Here is a 20748-nt window from a genome sequence, read left to right as displayed (position 1 = left end):
CAGAAACACTATTGTAAGATCTGGGAACAGTTGAGGAGAACAGGCATCACATATATCTCTGAGGTGAAGCTGTGCCAGAGGGTAGGGGTAGCAACAGGGAAGGGATGTTTCCTCAGTCGTACAAGGTGACAAAGTTAAATTGAGGGTACCTGGAACACACTCACTCTGCCTGAATATGCCAGGTGAACAGAACTCTGGAAGCAGATGGTCCATCAGATAACTAGGCCTTATACCATGCAGGGTTTTATAGGTAACAACCAGCACCTTCAATTGCACCCATAAGTGAATTTGCAGCCAATGCAACTTGTGAAGCAATGATGACATATAGACATAATGAGAAGTGCCCATTACTGAGAGCCAGTTTAGTCTAGTGGTTTAAGGCAACAAGGTAGAAACCAGGTGATTATGAATTCTAGTCCCACCTTATGCATGAAAGTCAGCCAGGTGACTTTGGGCCAGTCACTCTCTCTACTCATAGTGCCAGATGACAAGTTGGTCAGTCAATTTCTGCCACAACCAATGGATCAACATCTGGTTGATCCAAAAATTTGACCCTACACATGGGAAAATTAAGGGGGAAAGTGCCCATTACTCATGCTGCTGCATTTTATGCCAGCTACATCTTCCGGATGGTCTGCAAGGACAGTCTCATGCATAACATATTGCAATAATCCAGAGGCTCTCCTGGTCACACTGTTCCTGCCCATCAAAAACAGTAGCATATTAGTCTCTAATAGGGAAGTTACATCCCATGAAAGATCTATGCTCAAACAAGAAACCCTATATCATTTCAGAAAAACAATTGTGCAATCTCTTCTTAAAAGATTAAAAGAGGAGAGGAGAGAGAGTTGGGTGCAGAATTTTCCCCTCAAGTAAGGGATCACAGCTGGAGTCACTCCCCTTCCCGTCAACACAAACTGGAAACCACTCCAGCACAATTCTTCCCACTCTCAGCCCTTGCAGTTGTTACAAGACAATATTGTGGTCAACAGCATTGAAAGGATGGATGCACCATCTCCACACCCTAGGATGGCCAAAGATAATTGACAGGCATGTCTCCATAATACACCCCAGTCTGAAACCCAATAAAAATGGTTTGGGATAATTAATTTCCCTTAAGATCCTGTGTAACTGCCATCTGGGCACCTTTTCCACAACTTGAATCTGGTAGGCATTTTTTAAATTATATGTAACAAGAAAACTTAATTAACTTGCAATCAAATTATTACTTACGAAAATATACTATTCCTTAAAATATTTCAAAATATTTTCCAAGTTTCATAAAGTATTTTAAAAGATAAAATTGAATAATTTAAAGTTGACAATTGTTCCTGTTTCATTGATAAAGTGTTATTTTTATGTAATTTGCAAAATATTGTATCTTTTTTAATTATAATAACAGTGCTTCTTAAGACGAGGTTATTGACTTAGACATGATGGGTCTATGACAATTCACCACAGCCATGACCAACCTGCCACAGCCAACTCAACATGGCCAACTTGCTGCAGGACAACTTGCCACAGCCATCTTGCCACAGGACAACTCATTGCGGGACAAGAGTTACACTAATATCAAATATGGTGGAATAGAATCATTAAAGAAAGAATGCAAAAGGAGAGATAGAATGAAATTTGAATGGCAAAAATGAAAATAATTTTTATTTTATTTTAAATAGAATTGTTAAATTGTCTTGCAACGAGTTGTTTTGTGGTGAGTTGGCCACAGCAAGTTGGCTGTGGCAAGGTATCACATTCCCGGACATGACATCCTTTATTCACAAGTGTAAATCTGTGTCTGAGTATTATTCATGGTATTTGTACCTTTTCACACGTGTGGATAAAAAGGGTGTTCTCTGTAAATGATCACACAATTTATTTTCTTGTTAAGTCTTTTTTCTGCTTTGTAGCTCTCAGCTTTTATGTGTTATCCTGATGTTGCAAACTGAGGAGGGATAAAGAATGCCTTTCTAATATTGAAGCCCTTCATTAAATATATGAAGGATATATTTTTCCAAGCTTAATAATGATTTCTACAATTTGTGTGCAGAGTAATACTTGGTCTTTATTTTTGTGTGTTTATCAGGTTTTAACTATTTTGTTTCTTAGGAATTTGGGGAAAAATGGCCTATCAAACAGTAGCATTTTATTGGATAAATGTCCTCCTCCAAAACCACCACCACCTCCATATCCTCCCTTGCCAAAGGATAAGCTGAATCCACCTACACCTAGTATTTATGTACGTATTGTCTAGAGATAGTTGTGAAAAGTATGACAATGCTTATTAAAAGCAAAATCTACTTTAAGGTATCCAAATATATTTTCAATTATCTGTGATTCTTGCAACTTATTAGTATATATAGTACAGAGAGCTACTCTATTTCATGTTTTCCAAAACAATAAGACTTCCACTGTCATCCTAGTATTTCATTTCAAATAGATTTCAAAAGTGATTTATTCAATAACCAGACTGCTATTTAAAAAACATTCTATACAGAAACCAATTTACCACACTTCTTTCAGGAAAGCTTACACACATGTGTCATTTTAAGATATTAATTAGGAAAATAAGAGTTACAGTAAAAAGAAATATTATACTTGTAAATATTATATATAGATATTCTGTATAAAAGTTATATAGACCTATTCATTTCTATACGGTTCCAAGTATAATAATGTTTATTATTTCTTAGACACTTTAAAAACTCCAGCTACATTTGTTGTATTATTATGCAATTTTTATAAGCACTCTGAACATCTAGCTGATTATACCTTTCTTTGAAGATTATTGTTGCACTGTTTTTTAATGCATTAAATGACCATTTTTATGATTGAATATTAATATCATGAAATCATCCTTGTAATATAATCAAAAGACTAAATTTATATTTTGAAATAACAATGACATTTAAATTACAGTGTTACTTTCTATTTTTGTAGCTGGAAAATAAGCGTGATGCTTTCTTCCCACCTTTACACCAATTTTGTACAAATCCAAACAATCCTGTTACTGTAATACGTGGCCTTGCTGGAGCTCTTAAATTAGGTATGTTTGATATATAAAAATTAAATTTGAGGCGGAGCAAAGGAGACAGATTTTATTTTTATGAATATTTGCTAAAGAGACATATCCAAATGTTATTATGTTTTAAAACAGCATTTGCTTTGGTTGTGAATAATGCCATATTTTTTTGTAATCTCTGTTGGTAATGTCTATAACTTTTTCTGCTATTGTGTTATGAAAACTTTTCCTTTCGTTAAACACATTTCCTATTTCTTAGATCTGGGACTCTTCTCTACCAAAACTTTGGTAGAAGCTAATAATGAACACTTGGTTGAAGTAAGGACACAATTATTGCAACCATTAGATGAAAACTGGGATCCTACTGGAACAAAAAAAATATGGCATTGTGAAAGCAGTAAATCTCAGTTTACAATTGCTAAATATGCACAATACCAAGCCTCCTCATTCCAGGAATCCTTAAGGGTAGGTACACCATTTTTGTATTGACTGAAGGTTATTAATTTTTTTGTGGTGAAGATCTAGAAAAATACTAGAATACAGAAATGTATAATAATATTTAAGCAAAATGAAGAATACACACATATGTTGTATTTGTTAAGCATAAATAATTTTTAAGCTTAAATTAAAAATGAGCTTAATTTAAATATATTTTTCTGTATTTTCATGGTTGCTTTTATTTAAAATACAGATTTTCACATTTTGTATTAATATTTGTTATATTTTTCACTGCATTCTGTTTGCTTTAATGCATTTAGAGGAATACTTGAAATTTTCCAAAAACATTTAGCATATTTGAAGTGGCCTCATATTTAAATTTAATATTAAGCAACCGCAATACAAATGAAGTTGAAAGTTATTTATACAAAATTATTTTTAAAAAGGAACAAATTAATGTTTGTATTAAAAGAAAAGAAAATGTTTAAATCAGGAAAATAAACCCTCTTGAAATATGAGAATTGATATTGTGGGTAATGACATTTTTCAATTATGTAGTGGTAGTAACTATTTCAGATGAGGGAATGTGGATTAATGATTGCTGGTTAGCTACTATGTCATGTTCAGGCCTTGGTTTTTAATATGTGCAGCCCTAAATAGACCTGATAAATCATTGAGATCACTAGAGGAGTGATCTACTGCAAAGATATCCAACCTTTCCGGCTTTGTGGACCCTCTTGGGGGAGAGAAGGGAATGGTTCCATGCAAGCTCATTACTTGCACAAATGGGCTGCGCACGCTCGCCTGCCTGCTCACGTGGGCTTGCCCATCACTTCTTATGGCCTGGTTCTGAATGGACCACAGGCTGGTAGTGGACTGTGGCTGGGCCTGGGGGTTGTGGACCCCTGATCTATGGTATTTGCTAAGATTGATTGCCATATTTACAGAAATTCCATGATTTACAACCATGCATTTAGTGACCATTCAAAGTTAAAACAGCACTGAAAAAAGGAACTTATGACTGGTCCTTGGACATATGACCGCTGCAGCATTTGCTTAACAATCATGGAGGAAAAAGTTGTAGAATTGGATACAATTTAACAACCGCCTTGCTTAATAATGGAAATTCTGGTCTGAAATGATAGTTGTAAGTCAAGGACCATTCTAGACTCTTAGGGAAGGCTTCCTTAATATCTGTAATCTGGAAAGCTTTCTTCCCTGAAATAAATTTATTGTTACAACTTTTGAAAATCTTTCTGTTCACTTGGGTTTTCAGTATATTATCTATAAATGACTATTTTGCTTTTTTTTAAAATTCATTTCCTCTATTTTTTTAATGAATATGTTTTTATATCATTTTGACATATGCTTTTGTTTAGGAAGTAGCATAGAAATATAATAAATAAAATAGTAAAGAATGTAAAGAGATCTAGTATATTGTGGGCTATATGAAAGATGGTGTTAAAAATAATGTTATGGATTGTTCGTACTTAGGTGTATAAACCTTCCACTTACGCTGGGCATGAGGATGGGGAGCTGGGGTTGTGATGACTAACTTAAGGAGAACTGGAGCAACGCAGCATCCTCAGATAAGCTTTCAGAAGGATCAGGGAGGCAGAGCTACCTAGCAATTTGGAGGAGATCGGGAATTGGCTGGATTTGTAGGCTCAGAGCTGCTGTTTTTGTCTAACATGGTAATTGGCTAAAGTGGTAGTGGAAATCTCAGATGAGCTGGTTCTCCAGGACATTGCATACCAGCTTTTAGCAGTGGCCTTGGCTCAGCTACTCAGCTCTTGATGATTTTAGAGAAAATGCAAACTCTGGTGTGCTACTTCCAAGCAGCAGCAGCAGCAGCAGCAAAGACTGATCTACGATCAGACTTGTGGGCTGTTGGATTATGTTCGCAGCCAGATGAGGCTATGTCTATATTTTCTGGTAATGCTGATCTCTGGGTTTGGCACAGAATGGCAGCAGGAGCAGGCAGGAGACTTTTAAGGGACACTGGCCTGTGTTGTAACTGTTCAGATTAGCCAGCTAGAACTGCAGCCATTTTTTTGCTTCATCTTTTCTGCCAGTTGTATACAACTTGCCAGCCAGCTGAAGCAATTACATAACCGGAGTCCTGTTTCATCTGATGTTTTGATTTGTCTCTCCAGTGCCATTTGGAGAGTTTCTGGTTTTGACAATGTTATGGGTTAGGGATGTTCTTTGGGCTACTATTACTGTTTTTCCCTGCATAACAGAAGACTTGCAAAAATGTGTTCTGTGTTAACCTTGCCTTGTAGGCTATGGTTCTTCTATCCCAGATGACAGCAGGGCAGGTTGTGTGGAGTAATTTATTGCTTGATGTATAAGAGATGGAAAGAGAGATGTGATAGCCTAAACTAAGACACAGGAGAAGGCAGAAGGCTTCCCATTCCAATACTGGTCAGTCCTTAAAGGTGGATTAGAATGTTGGGATCCTGTGGCTTGTGGGTGGAGCATTTGGGGCTGAGGGAGTCTCGGGGGGCAGATGTAGGCAAGGGTGGTAACAGGCAAAAGGAGAGATGGTAGAAAATGGAGTTTGGGCAAGTTTCACGAAGCTGACCTCAAGCTTTAGTGTTAGCATTGCCTTCCAATTCACCATGCTCTGATCCAAAGCCTGGTAATCATCCAGCTGCCACTACTTAATATAGGCTCAGCCTATAGTAAGACTTTCCTCATCCACAATTAAATTGTGGGTAAGAGAGCTGACTTTGTTTGCATTATTCAAACCTGTTGGCTGGGCCTGGTGGAGGAGGTTCCCCTCTTTGAGATTTGCCCAGCTGGGTTTCTTGTGTGGCATCTTCCACAAATTCAGGGTTTGGTCATCTGTGTTTTAAATCCCCATTCTTTCTGGTTCATTAAGGTCTGTTTGGAAGATAGCAGGTGGTGAGCCAATGATGTGGTGGTAAATGGTTCTCTATGAGAGAGAGCAGTTTTATCTGCCTTGAAGGAGGCAATTGTCCACCCCCTGCTTAAGAGATCATCACTGGACTTTGAACATATCGTTCTGGGCTAGCTCAGGATTAGGAGTGGGAGGCAGTGTATGGCCTGAGGAAAGTAAGAACAACAGGACAAATTGCTCAAAATAGGTTTTTTATTGCTGTTTGCATAAAGATAGGAATCTTGTCAGATTAAAGTACACTCTGTATATCTATCAGACAAATGCTGTGAAGAATTACCGAAGAACTTTTCTTCCTGCATACCAACAACTCAATGCTGATTTTTCGCTTCATTCCTCCCCCCTGCAATGCAGTTCAAGATTCCACCACGGGCAACATGTTTCCTCTTCTTGACTCTGGGTCCACTCATTGTTGATCAGAAGAGAGAGATTGAGCCTGAAGCCTTTGCTTGGTACAGTCTCCCCAATTCTGTTTAACACCTACATGAAGCTGTTGGGCAATGTCATACTTGGAAAAAGCTAAACTACCAAAAGTGCCTGAAGAATTTAAAAATAGAATAATGATGAAGGCAATAAAAAGACAAAAGAACAATAAGTTCCCAGGACCAGATGGATTACCTGCAGAAGTTTAAAAATATTTACAGGACACAATGTTGTTAGTTGCGAAGTCGTGTCCGACCCATAGTGACCCCATGGACAATGTTCCTCCAGGCCTTCCTGTCCTCTACCATCTCCTGGAGTGCATTTAAGCTCACGCCAACTGCTTCAGCCACCTCATTCTCTGTCGTCCCCTTCTTCTTTTGCCCTCAACAGGACATGCTAAGTTTGTCAATGCTAGAAGTTTATAATGAGGTACTGCTAATAGCTAGGATAGCAAATACCTGGACAGAAGCAAATATAACTAATTCCGAAAGGAGATTCAGGTTTGACATAGATAAAGAACTACAGGCCTATATCACTATTAAATGTAGATTATAAAATATTCGCATCAATAATGGCAGAAAGGCTAAAAAGATTCTTGAATGAATTTATTCACCCAGACCAAAATGGATTTTTACCAAAACGACAAAAACAATATAAGATTCATCCTAGACATGTTGGAGTATTATGAAATCCACTCTGAAAAACAAATGACGCTGATCTTTTTAGACGTGCAGAAAGCCTTCGACAACATAAATTGGCAATTGACAACAACTATATTGTATGGATTTTGTTGAGAAGTTTATAAACATGATTAAGACAATTTATCATAAACAAATGGCAAAGGTAATAATTAATGGGGATTATATGGAGAACTTTATTAAAAAAAAGGCACAAGACAAGGATGTTCATTGTCCCCATTACTATTTATATTAACATTGGAAGTGCTCAACAGAAACATCAGACAAGATCCAGAAATAAAAGACATAGAAATAAAAAGAGAAACAAATATAAATTACAAGCATTTGCAGATGACCTGGTATTTATTGTAGAAGAACCATTGAAAACAAGCTCCAAGTTAATGAAAAGAGTAGAAGAATATGGAGAAGTGGCAGGACTGAAAATAAATAAGGAAAAAACTCAAGTAATAGTTAAAAATCTCACAGAGAAACAGAAAAGTGAATTGACAAAAAATAAATAAAATCTGCAGGTAGTAAAAAAAGTAAAGTACCTGGGAATATACTTAACAGCAAGTTGTGTAACAATCAAAGAAGACAACTATACAAGGTTAATACAAAAAATTAAATTAGATTTGGACAAATGAAAGAATTTGCTATTGTCAATGGTAGGAAGAATTGCAACTATAAAAACGAATATCTTACCGAAGTTACTTTTCTTGTTACAAACAATTCCAATAAAACTAGAGAAAAAATATTTTGATGAGTTAAATATAATAATTTTGAAATATATCTGGCAAGGCAAAAAAGCAAGAATAAGATTGAAAATGCTGCAAGAAGCTAAAAGCCATGGGTTTTTGGACTACCAGATTGAGAGTTTTATTACCAAGCATCTTTACTAACATGGGTGAAAGAATGGATAATGCTCAGACACAGAAATTATTATTCTTAGAAGGCCACAACTTTCAATTGGGATGGCACACTTTTTTGTGGTACGACAAGAATAAAATACATAGATACTTTCAAAGACACTATGTAAGGAATGCCTTACTTGTAATATGGGAAAAAGTTAAAGCAAAAATCTATATGAAAATACCAGTTTAGCTATCAACAATGGAAGCATTTATCCATCCAAACATAGTAAATCTGGAAAAAATGTAATATAAAAAGACATTTTGAATATAGAAGGGGAACTTAAAACTGAACAAGAACTGCAAAAACAAGGTATAGACCTAGATTGGTGGCTACGTATGCAAATACAATCAAGGTATGAGAAAGACAGTGAGGCATATGGTTTTTATAAGGAACAAACAGCATTTGACCAAACAATTAGTGACAGATGAAAGGTTAATAAAGAAAAATATATAGCTTTTTATTAAAAATGGAAGATGAACAGGTGAAAAAAAACGATAGTATGGGCAAAAAACTTGGGATATATTATAGAATTAGATAAATGGCAAAAACTTTGCAATAGAAACTATAAATTGACAATGGCAACTGCATATAAAGAAAACTTATGTAAAATGTTTTATAGGTGGCATTTGCCACCAGCAAGACTGGCAAAGATGTTTAAAAACATGTCTGCCAAATGTTGGAAATGTAACCAGATACTGGGCGCATATTATCATACATGGTGGACATGTGCAGAGGCAAAAAAATACTGGACGAAAATACATAGATGGCTCAAAAAAATGTAAAAGCAATACATAGATTATAACCCAGAAATATTTTTGTTAGGCATAGTACTAGAAAAATACAAAAAAAAAGGAGAATATGTATTTCATATTACATATCTTGACAGCAGCAAGAATTGTATATGCACAGCATTGGAAAAGTGAGGAATCACCCATAAAAAAGATGTAATTTAAAAAAACCTACATTGTGCAGAAATGGATAGGTTGATATTAAAAATAAAAGATAAAGAAGATACAGAATACTTTCAAACATGGGATTTATTTTATCAATGGTTGGACAATAGAAGTAGATATTAGAAATTGGAAAAATACTATTATGTATGTTGTATGTTTAATATAATTATATTATGTACTATTATGTAAGCAAACGGACCCAGACAATTCGCTGTTCATAAAGTACTTATGTATGTTAAGGAAAATATATAAATAAATTGTTTTTTTAAAAAAGATTCCACCACAGACATCATGTTTCCTCTCCTTGACTCTGGGTCCATTCATTATTGATCAGAAGAGAGAGATTGAGCCTGAAGCCTTTGCTTGGTACAGTCTCCCCAATTCTATTTAACGTCTATATGAAGCTGTTGGGCAAAGTCATCCACTGGCATGGAGTACAGTATCATCAGTATGCCAATGATAATCAGTTGTACATCTCTATCCTGGGCTGACCATGTGATACTTCCCAATGCCTGGAGGCAATGAGGGTTTGGATGAGCTTATCTTAGAAATATTTATAGGCACTTTACCTTGTACATATACTGTATATTTGTGGTAACTATAAAAATTGTATTAAATTATATGACATTTGCAGGAGGAAAATGAAAAAAAGAGTCATCATAAGGACCATTCAGATAGTGAGTCTACATCTTCTGATAAGTGAGTATACAGAATATTTTACTCTGTTTAATTTCTTTCTCTTATCATACTAATTGCCTTTGTATATTCTGCTTCTTCTGTATGTGATTATGTTGCTACAACTTACTACAAGTGCACTCAAGTATATAAAATAGTTTTCATATTGCTGAAGTCATGTAAAAAAAAAAAAGGATATCAATGAAACTGCTTGGGAAAGCAGTGCCTCATAAATGTTTTAAATGGTCCACATCTAAGGCTGACAGCGTTCTGGCCTGAATGGCCATCACAAAGTTGTGGAAGGAAGGAAAGGAAGGAAGGAAGGAAGGAAGGAAGGAAAGGAAGGAAGGAAGGAAGGAAGGAAGGAAGGAAGGAAGGAAGGAAGGAAGGAAGGAAGGAAGGAAGGAAGGAAGGAGATGGGAATGAGAAGCAGGGAACCAAGGAAGGAAGGAGATGGGATTGAGAAAGAGGGAGGCAGGGAAGGAAGGAGATGGGAATGAAAAGCAGGGGAGGGAGGAAAGGAGGAAGGAGGAAGAGATTGGAATGAGACGGAGAGAGGATCTGAGGGAAGTCCTACCTTAGCACTTGGCTACCAGCAACCCTGCTGCCCTTTCACCATCCTCTTGCTCCCTCCTCCTGGCCTCTCCTGGTGGTCTCCCATCTATCACTGAGGATGTTTTAGTTAAAAAAGCCGAGTCTCCTCGCATGGAGAAGTAGTGGAACTCCCTCTGACCTATGCACTTTGCCCTCCTGCACCCATCAGGAGCTACATCATGAGCTACCCATCATAAGCTACCTGGCCAAGGAGAGCGAGCACAGCAGCAGCACCCTTGAGGAGGTTCTTCCGAGTCCAACTTTTGCCTTGACTGATCTCTGGAGAGGAGGAGGGGGTGGCGGGGAGCTTCATGAGAGAAGGCTGTCCCAAGGACCCAGCATCCTTACCACACACAATTGGAAACGGGGATTCCCTCACTCGTGCAGGACCAGGGAACACTGCTACCCTTCCTCCTCCTTTTGTTCTCCAGAGATCTGTTAAGGCAGAAGTTGGACTCGGAGGAAACTGCTTCCTGCAAACTTTCTTGTCTGTGCTTCTACATGCAGCAATGTCACTCTCCACCTCCTGCTTTCTTGGGAGAGGGCACAGACAGGGAAACGCCAACAATGTCTGGGATTGGGAGAAGAACATCTCCTTTCACATGCTGTGTGCACACACACCATTCCAAGCTTGGAGACTTTTACCCACATCTGAGCTTACAAACTGCCAATCATGCCCAGACTTTGGGAGAAGGTCCTCTCCTTCCTCTGTGGATAAAAGTCCTCAAACTTGGAATGTGGTGTGTGTGTGTGTGTGCATGTGCTTGGCTGCCAGCAGTTTGGGGAGGCACAGAGCTTTTGGGGCACCGAGTTGTCCCCATGTTGAGTTAGCCAGTGCGATTTGTTTTGTCTCGACTCAGTCGTCCCAAGTCAGCCATGCCCAGTGAGTGGCGTTAAGCCAGTCATGCCTACCTATTCATGGTGAGGTCAATCATAATGCTGATCTGGCCCTCAATAACATTGAATTTGACACCCCTGCATTGGACCAAACTGCACCACTAGACCAAATACGTATAATTTTCAGTTTGCAGTTCATTGGAGCATAAATAAATGCTTCATAACAATATAGCTGCTGATCTGGTAGTGGTATGAGTATATATTTATTTCACTTAACAGAACCAATATCTATTAATTATCAATAGCTTGGTGAACATTTAAGCCAATTTAAATTTATGTGTTGCTAAAAATACATAATCTCTGTTTTAATGCATTGCCTCATTGCATTCTTTGTCTGATTCAGGTTTTAAATTATTAAAACCTGTCTGACTTTTCAAATGTATGTATACTATAAGCTAGTACTCAGAGATTTTAAAATAATTTGTTTAAAATAAAAAACTAAATATATTTATTGATATCTTATTTTGTCTTTTAATTTACAGTTCTGGGAAGAGGAAAAGGGGACCTTTTAAAACTATCAAATTTGGGACCAGCGTTGATTTATCAGATGACAAGAAGTAAGTAAAGCCACATATACAATATTAAATTCTTTCCTTTCATTACCATTTTTTCCAAATTGTATTCCCAAGTATTTTTGGCTTCATTATTTTAAGCATTATGATTACTATGGTGGTTAGTAGCATATTTTTTAAATAAAAAAATATCTAATTAATTAAACAACAGTCCATTTTGTACATCATTTGTTTCTAATATTGTGTTGCAAATTCTGCTACAATTACAATTACTCAATGTAAGACAGTTTAGTTCAGACAGATCAAACACAAGGCCCTCGGGCCAGATCCAGCCAGCAATGTGGTTAAATCTCCACGGGCCCCCCCTGGAGACAGCAAAGGATTAGTGCCCAGCTGGCCAGGCACCAATCTACAGCTTGGTGGTGGCTATCCAAGCTGGAATGCAATCAGCCTCAGATCTGCAGGGCCGCCGTGGAGCCAGCAAGGAGACATCCCACCCCCTGGGTGCGCACACAGAAGGTGGTGAGCATGTGGGGTCTAATGTACCTGGTAACTGTCTTGCCCTGCCAGATGACTGTATTCTGAGCACTTTCGTCCAGGATGCTAGCCCCCACAGGCTTGCCACCTCTGGCCTGAGGCAACGGGAGTGGCCCCTCGCTGGCTTCAGGGTGGCCCTGCAGGTCATATCTAAGCTAACCATGTTCCGACTCAGATGGCTGCTACCAAGTTGTAGATCAGCACCACGCCCATACCGGCGTCTCCATGGGCCACTTGCTAGCATGGCCTCGCAGCCTGTGAGGCTTCCCTTTCACCGGGACTGCCCCTGCCTCCACTCAGGAAAGCCACAACAGTCAGATGCATGGCCACTGGCAACTCTGCCAATTTCTCCCCCTCCCCTTGTCCCTTCCTGAGTGGGAAGGTAGGAAGGAAGGAAGGAAGGAAGGAAATGTGAATGAGAGAAAGAAAGAATAGTTAACTCTGCTCACTTGGAAGAAGCATTTATTGTAAAGTTTGCCTGCACATAACAAATGCAAATGATATGTGAAACCTTGCCTTTCAAACAGGAGGGTGGTAGACAAATGCTTGTCATTAGAAACATTTCCCTGCATTTATATTAGGCTGTCCTCTAAAAGACTTTTCTGACAAATACCGGTATGGCATCAACCATACTCCATGTAATCTTATCCCACGTTTCATCTATCAATGGCACAGATTCAATCTTTCACAGCTGTGTGTGTCAGAATATGCAGGCAGCTGATAGTGCAGCAAGAAGAGCGGAGTGGGTGACTGGGAAGAGAGGCTTGTCTTTAACCTAACAAGAAATGCGGAAGGAAGGAAGGAGTTGTGAATGAGAAGGAGGAAGGCCAGGAAAGAAAGGGGAGGAAGAAAGGAAGATGGCAATGAGAATACAGGAAGGGAAGGGAGGGAGGGAGGAAGGAAAGAAGGAAGGAAGGTAGGTAGGAAGGAAGGAAGGAAGGAAGGAAGGAAGGAAGGAAGGAAGGAAGGAAGGAAGGAAGGAAGATGGGAATGAGAAGGAGGAAGGAAGGGAAGAAGGAAGGAAAGCAATTGGAATGAGAGAGAGTGGGTCTGAGGGAACTCCTGCCTTAGCACTTAGCCATCAGCAGCTCTGCTCTCCTTTCGCCATCCCCTTGCCCCTCCTTCTGGCCTCTCCTGGTGGTCTCCCATCCTATTGCTGATGATGCTTTGGTTACAAAGTCGGGTCTCCTTTCATGGAGAGGGGAAAAGCCTCCCTCTGACCCATGCACTTTGCCCTCCTGCACCCACCATGAGCAACCTGGCCTGAGAAAGCAAGCACAGCAGCAGCAGCCTTGAGGAGGAAGTAAGCGCAGCTGTGCGCTCCCTCAGGGATGTGGGGCTGGGCTGCAGGGTCCCAGTGCCCTGGGATCTCAAGGGCTGGGCTGGGTGCTTGCCCTCTGCTGCCCACTGTCTTGAGGTCCTCTGTGTGGCCTGAGAGAGACAGCAAGGCTCCACTGGTGGACTAGGCTTTGGCACTCACCCCGGTCTTGCCTTCCTCTGCTGGAGACCTCTGGATCCCCCCTTCCAGCCTTGCCTGGCCCACTCTCAAGAAGTGTTCTGACCCAAACCCTTTTCCAATAAAACAAACACGAACCAAAGGGAACAGAAAGCTTTTAATGATTCTTACGAATCCCCGGTTAAAAGGCTGCTGCAAACTAATTAACCTTTGATAAGCACAAGCCTTGCCAAAACTGTGCGAGTCTGCCAAGAATAACAGATAAGAAATATTTTATAACACAAGAGTCTTCAAATACCAACTTATGATACTGCAATGTCCATGAGGCTGAAGTTTCAGAACGATTTTGCTTCCTATAAGAACGTCTGATTCACAGCTGGCTTTTATCATCTTGAAGGAGGGGCCATTACCTTGCAGCCTTACTCCCGAGTTGCCCGTGCTGCTGCAGCTCCTCTTTCCTATGAGCAACCCTCAATTAATATCTCAAATTCTCAGCTGATTATTCATTGTGGGTAATATTTATTAAATATATCAGGACAGTTTACATACTCCATCAGTACCTGACAGTCTGAAGAATAAATAAGTTCATACCTGGAATTAGACTAATGGTTAAGATTAAAGGTAGAAGGTCTAAATATTATATCCCAATTGAGAGACTGAAGAGACAGTTATGCTTTTTTTTAGAGTTGATATAGGTAGACGATGACCTAAGAGAAGTAATAATTATTAATTAAATTGGATTTATATGTGTCTGAATTGTATGCTCATTTTGAATACCTGTTTTGGACAAGTTGCTTTAATACATTGTGACAACTTAATAATTTTCTCTTTCACTCACCTATATCATTCTCCCTTTCAAATGTCATTATTGCACTTGGTTGCTGTTAGTTTTCTCGTGGGCTTCAATTGGTATGCTTAAGGTGTCTTTAGATTTTTACTGTAATTATATACAGTTATTAAAAACTTTTCAAGGAATAAAAATGCTTTGTGTTCCCCAAAATATTATATAACCAATTCATTTGCTATTTTGTAACAGATGGAAGCTACAGCTACATGAACTTACAAAGCTTCCTGCTTTTGTACGAGTAGTATCAGCAGGAAACCTTCTTAGTCATGTTGGTCATACAATCTTGGGAATGAATACCGTTCAGTTGTACATGAAAGTCCCAGGCAGCAGAACACCAGGTAGGTTATACAAAGTACATGCTTGATACATTTCAGGGATTGGAGGAGAAAACATTAGTAGAATGAATTTTGGCTTCACTTCAGAGAAATGATGGATTGCATTGACACTAGAAGGGGATTCTATGGACAATGTCTTCATGACCAGACTTCATGACATAAGCAGTGCCCTGCTGGATTTGACTCTTAGCCTATGTAGTCCAACAGGCTGTTCTCACAGAAGCTAATCATTAATCTCTTAATATATGTCCATCAGAGGCAGTCACACTGCCATTAAGGCTACTAACCATTGATTCCCCATAATTTCCATGAATTGGTCCAACATTTTTTAAAGTCAGCCAACTTGGTAGCATCTTGTAGATCTGACTTTGAAAGTTGAATTTTGTGTTGTGTTAAAAAAAAAAGTCCTTTTTTTCTGTCTAAGTCTTCCAAGTTTCTTTTTCATTGGGTAACCTCTTTTTCCAGTATTTTGGGAAAAGGAAAATAGCTTCTCCTTGTTTACTTTGCCTACACCCACAATAGTCGAAATGGGTTCCCACATTATAGATTCTGTTTACATAATATACTGTAAATGTATTTATAAATGTATTACTGCAATATTAATTGTAATATTTTGTCCAAATAAATGTATCCCATGAAATCTATTCATTAATGACTTCTTTTTTTTTTTTTTGAAAATTTTATTTGGGTTTTCACAAAAAAAACCATACAAATAAAACATCTTTTTTTGAAAATAGCATGGTCCCGGGTTATCACTTCTTCATACAGACACAAACTCAATTTCATGCTCATTTTTGTGTTCTATTCCATATCTTATTCCTGTTTTACATTTTCTACATAGTTTTTCCCCTTTTAATTTTCTCAACTTTATTTTGATTATCTCATCTCAATTCAAATCATTATATTATACTTTTGTCTATCCTGTTTCAATTTCATATTATTTTTTCTCATTAAACAAATTTTCCCCTGTAGTTACTAATTGGAGTATGACACCTTTATATATTTTAATTTTATCCATTCAACTCTTATTTAAGCTTCAATGTATACCTTTAAGATTATAACATTCAATATAATACACAACTTCCAATCGAATTCTGCTTGGTACATTCTTAAAATACACACTATATTCTTTAAAAAAGGTTATATATATATATATATATATATATATATGTATATATATATGTATATATGTATATATGTATATATGTATATATGTATATATGTATATATGTATATATGTATATATGTATATGTATATGTATGTAAATAAAGCACTTATTCCATTCCAATTCAATTCTATCATTAATATTCATTAAAATCTTAACATCTTCATTAATAATAGTTAAAATGTTCCCATCCTTTCCTAATTTAATTCTCTCATTCACTTTATTTCATTTATTTATTAACAAACATTCCACTAGATTACGATAAATATTTTATTCATCATTTTAATCATATTTTCTAAAATTATTTCTATTTGTAATATAACAATACTATCTTATGTACCTTTGCAGAATCCCTTTTACAATTAAGTTTTCACCCATTGTCTCTAAACAGGTTTATACTTTCAATTCTTATACCTTTTCTCTGTTTCTCTATATCTTGCTTCTGTTCTTTATAACTTCTTTTCCTTTCCTTCTTCCCCCTCTTCTTCTCCCTTCCCGTTTTACCTCCTTGTCTCTCTTCTTCTAATTCTCTCTTCTGTAATCCCCTCTTCTGTTGCTTTCTAATATTATACTTATTTTTCAAACTATTCTTTTTTTTTTTTTGGTTGTTTTATCAAATCTTAAACTTTTCATTCTCTTTCCCCCTTTCCTCCCCCCACATAAAACTACTTGATCATTAAAGATGGCTTCATTTCTTGTTGTTTCTCATAGTTCCAGATCTCCATTTCTAAGAGTTGAAATATGAAGCCAAAAGAACCTCTCCCTTCTTGTGCATCTTCTTTGTACTTTTTAAGTTCCATTTTCAGTTCTTCTAAAAGTGGTGCCATTTTAAACACTTTTAAACAACCACCCGATTGATTTTAGTCATTTAAATGCAATAACCAAAAATCCAAAGATCACCAAGTAATCCAAGTAATACAAAGAATGTTTCTTCTTGCTTCTTTTTTCCACTTTCTCTTCCTGGGGTTCTATTATTTTGTTGCCAGGTTTCAGTTCAAATGTATCTTTTAGGAATCTTGTTGAGATTTCACTGTAAATTCCTTCTAATTCCAGGCAGTCTCCTCCATTTTTCCAGATCCTGCCCTTTTATTCTTTTTCTCTCCTTTCCCGCTTTTAAAAGCTTTTAAGTATCTAGAAATCTTTATTATCCCTTTGACATTTTATTTTCAGCTTAAATGCCTATTGATGTCAAAGTGGATTTTTTCAATTTCTTGCTTACATCTCTTAGCTGTCAACCAAGTCCTTTCTCTTCCCTCTCTCCGCTGCTTCAAAATCTTCTTTGGGAACAATGTTATTTTTTTATATTTTAAATTCCAGGGTACCTTACGTTGTTGCTTTTGCAGTTTAACCCGGTCAACCAAAACTTTCTCTTCTTATCTTCCTCCTGCACATTCTTTTCCGGTCGAGTTCTTCTTTGAGGTGGCCATTTCTGACCACCGCTGCAACCACCTTCGGGAAAGGGAGTAATGGCCAGCTGAGGACGACAGATGCGGCTCTTTTCAACTCAGCCCTGCTGGCAATCTCCCCCCTCTTCACCACCTCTACGGGGTGGCTTAGCCCCCAAACCAGCCGGCTCGGGGCGCTCTAGCGGCGAGCACGGATCGAAACCACGCACGATCGCGGTTTCGGTCTGTCAGCGAAGAGACTCAAACCGGAAGTCCCTTAATGACTTCTGTATGATTTGAAATGGTTCCTCAGGTGCCTCAAATTTAAAGATTGCTAAATTACACTATGCATAATTTTATACTTCAATTATGTCCCCATTCATTCATAAAGGACCGCTGTGGCACAGTGGTTAGAATGCAGTATTTCAGGCAACTTCTGCTGATCACAGGCTGCTAGCAGTTTGGCAGCTCGAGTCTCACCGGCTCAAGGTTGACTCAGCTTCCATCCTTCTGAGGTTGGTAAAATGAGGACCCAGATTGTTGGAGGCATTATGCTGGTTCTATAAACTGCTTAGAAAAGGCTGTAAAGCACTGTGAAGTGGTATATAAGTGCTATTGCTATTTGCCTCATTTTTAGACCAAATAGAACCACACGTTGTCACCTACCTAACAGCAAAGTTGTTCCAATGCCTTGATCTTCTTAGCTCCACTCTGAACCTTCTCTATCTCCCCTCTATCCTTTCAGAACTATGCAGCATTCCAAGTCCCATAGGACTATTAATTTTTCAGTACCATTTCTTATTATCTCTAATATATTTTTGGCCTTTTCTACAGCAGATGCACACCATTTTGGCATCAGTTTACTATTCTCCAAGGTTTCTTTCCTCATCAATCATTGTAGCTCTGATCCCATTAGTTTGTATGAGTAAGTTTTGGCACCAAGCATAGAGGTATTGTTCTCTATCCAACCCCATTCAAAAAAACTTGGGGAAAGTTTAAGATTTGGGAGTGATTATGCATGACAAGATGTGGACTACAAATCTTCCCCCTTCTGGCTGGACGTTCTTGAGAAGAGACATACATTAGAGGCTACCTTTTCCAATATCATGCTATTTTCTGAGAATGAATGCAGAGGGCCAACTTAAGATTCCGCCACTATAAGAGGGCAAGGCATGTATCAAATGGGAGACCTTCTCTGTGGTTCTACACTATAGAATACACTGTTCCCCCTTCATTCTTGGGATTCAAGAAGGCATTAAAATGTTTCTTTTTAAACAGCTTTGGGGTGGGGGAGGTACCAAGCCATTGCCCCTGCACGTCCCCACCCCATGCCTCACCTGATTGTTTGATGGCAGCACTGCAGCAATTTGTCACCTGGGTTGGGTTATAGAACCGCCCCTACCCCATGCCTCGCCTGATCATTCAGTGGCAGTAATTCGCTGCCCTGAATGGAATCAGCACACTCTCCTGAAACCATGTGCAGAAAAATTAATCCCCACTTATTGAGTTGGAGTTTTGGTACAGCAATGGGCAGAGCCTTGGAACCTCAAGTGGGTTTCTTGCCTCTTTCCCATTGTAGGAGTAGTGGGGCCATGCCAGGCACCGAAGCACCACCGCCACAGTGGAGTCTACCTGCCACCCACTCACCCCACGTCAGCCATGCTCTTCAGGGCATACTGCAGCTGATCCAAGGCACACAGGCTGATGTCCTTACAGTGCCTCCCTCCCTCTGTCTCCTGTTACAGCTTGGTGGGGGACTGACACCTGCCTTGCTGCCTGTGCCTCTTCCTGGTTCTCCAGTCATGGCCATGCCAGCTTTCCTCTTCTAAAGATGAAGCAATCCGGCACACCGGGGGGGTACGCGATCCGAACATGCCGTTTGGCCACTGCCTCATTGTGACCATGGCCATGGGCAAACAAAAACAGATGATGAGACAGAGTGGATGGACTCTTAACTAGGGCTTATTTTGGGGGGGGTAGGGCTTACATTTGGCGTACGCTTAAAAATCAGGCTGGGGCTTATTTTTGGATAGGGTCTTATTTTGGGGGAAACACAGTAAGTATCAAAATAATAATAGTATAAAGTTACACTTTTATCCCTTTATTTTTTTTTTCTTTTATTTGCTGAGGACTTTGCTTCTCCTTCATTCTTTATACTGCTTTGAACAAACATATCATCTCAAACAAGAATAGTCTTGCTATGAAAACTTACACTGATATAGTTCTTAAAATCTTTAAAATTGTGTTGTTTTTCTACGTGTATATTGCTCCATATTTTTTATATTGTAAATATAATTCATCACTTGCTTTGTTTTAATTGTAGGTCATCAGGAAAATAACAACTTTTGCTCAGTCAATATAAATATAGGCCCAGGTGATTGTGAATGGTTTGTTGTTCCAGAAAATTACTGGGGTGTCATGAATGACTTCTGTGAAAAGTAAGTGGTGAATTCTCTCTGTGTATCTTTCTCTAAAACAGAGATGATAAAGTGATAATTCTCCAGGTCAGAGGTGGTATTCAGCAGGTTCTGACCAGTTGTGGAGAACCGGTAGCGGAAATTTTGAGTAGTTTGGAGAACCGGCAAATACCACCTCTGACTGGCCCCGCCCCATTCTGCCTTTCGAGTCCCAGCTGATCAGCTGCATCTTCTTTTGTTGCCCTGTACAGGAGAACGGAGCTGGAAAGCAAGTTAGTGGGGTGGGGAGGGAATGGGATTTTACAGTATCCTTCCCCTGGAGAGGGGCGGGAATGGAGAGTTTACAGTATCCTTCCCCTGCCACACCCACCAAGCCACGCCTATAGAACCGGTAGTAAAAAAAATTGAATCCCACCACTGCTCCAGGTACAGCCAGACTATAATTCTCAGAAACCCCAAATAAACCCCCTAGAGAGCTCCCTCTCCTTCAGCCAGTGATTTTGTCACATCCAGCCATATAAATTAATTTAAATACATACTGGTAAATATTAAGATCTTTAATTAAAAACATAAAAGAATATT

General features: G+C 38.6%; 1 protein-coding gene across 10 annotated transcripts in view; it reads left to right on the top strand.

Moving 5' to 3' along the window:
• KDM6A (lysine demethylase 6A) overlaps positions 1 to 20748 on the top strand; it is a 219311-nt gene that overhangs the window by 174664 nt on the left and 23899 nt on the right. For all 10 annotated transcript variants that reach the window (XM_087966799.1, XM_026674041.2, XM_087966797.1 and 7 more), the window contains 7 exons: positions 2107 to 2236; positions 2938 to 3043; positions 3279 to 3484; positions 9980 to 10044; positions 11994 to 12068; positions 15053 to 15201; positions 20073 to 20187. In XM_087966799.1, coding sequence (XP_087822925.1) covers positions 2107 to 2236; positions 2938 to 3043; positions 3279 to 3484; positions 9980 to 10044; positions 11994 to 12068; positions 15053 to 15201; positions 20073 to 20187 — 846 coding nt within the window. The remainder of the gene's footprint in view (positions 1 to 2106; positions 2237 to 2937; positions 3044 to 3278; positions 3485 to 9979; positions 10045 to 11993; positions 12069 to 15052; positions 15202 to 20072; positions 20188 to 20748) is intronic.

The sequence above is a fragment of the Notechis scutatus genome, chromosome 5, assembly GCF_049901735.1.
Source record: "Notechis scutatus isolate UNSWTSFEM ecotype Mainland chromosome 5, rNotScu1.2, whole genome shotgun sequence".
NCBI classification, from domain to species: domain Eukaryota; kingdom Metazoa; phylum Chordata; class Lepidosauria; order Squamata; family Elapidae; genus Notechis; species Notechis scutatus.
Note: the sequence above shows the minus strand (reverse complement) of the source record. Positions and strands in the feature narration are given on the sequence as shown.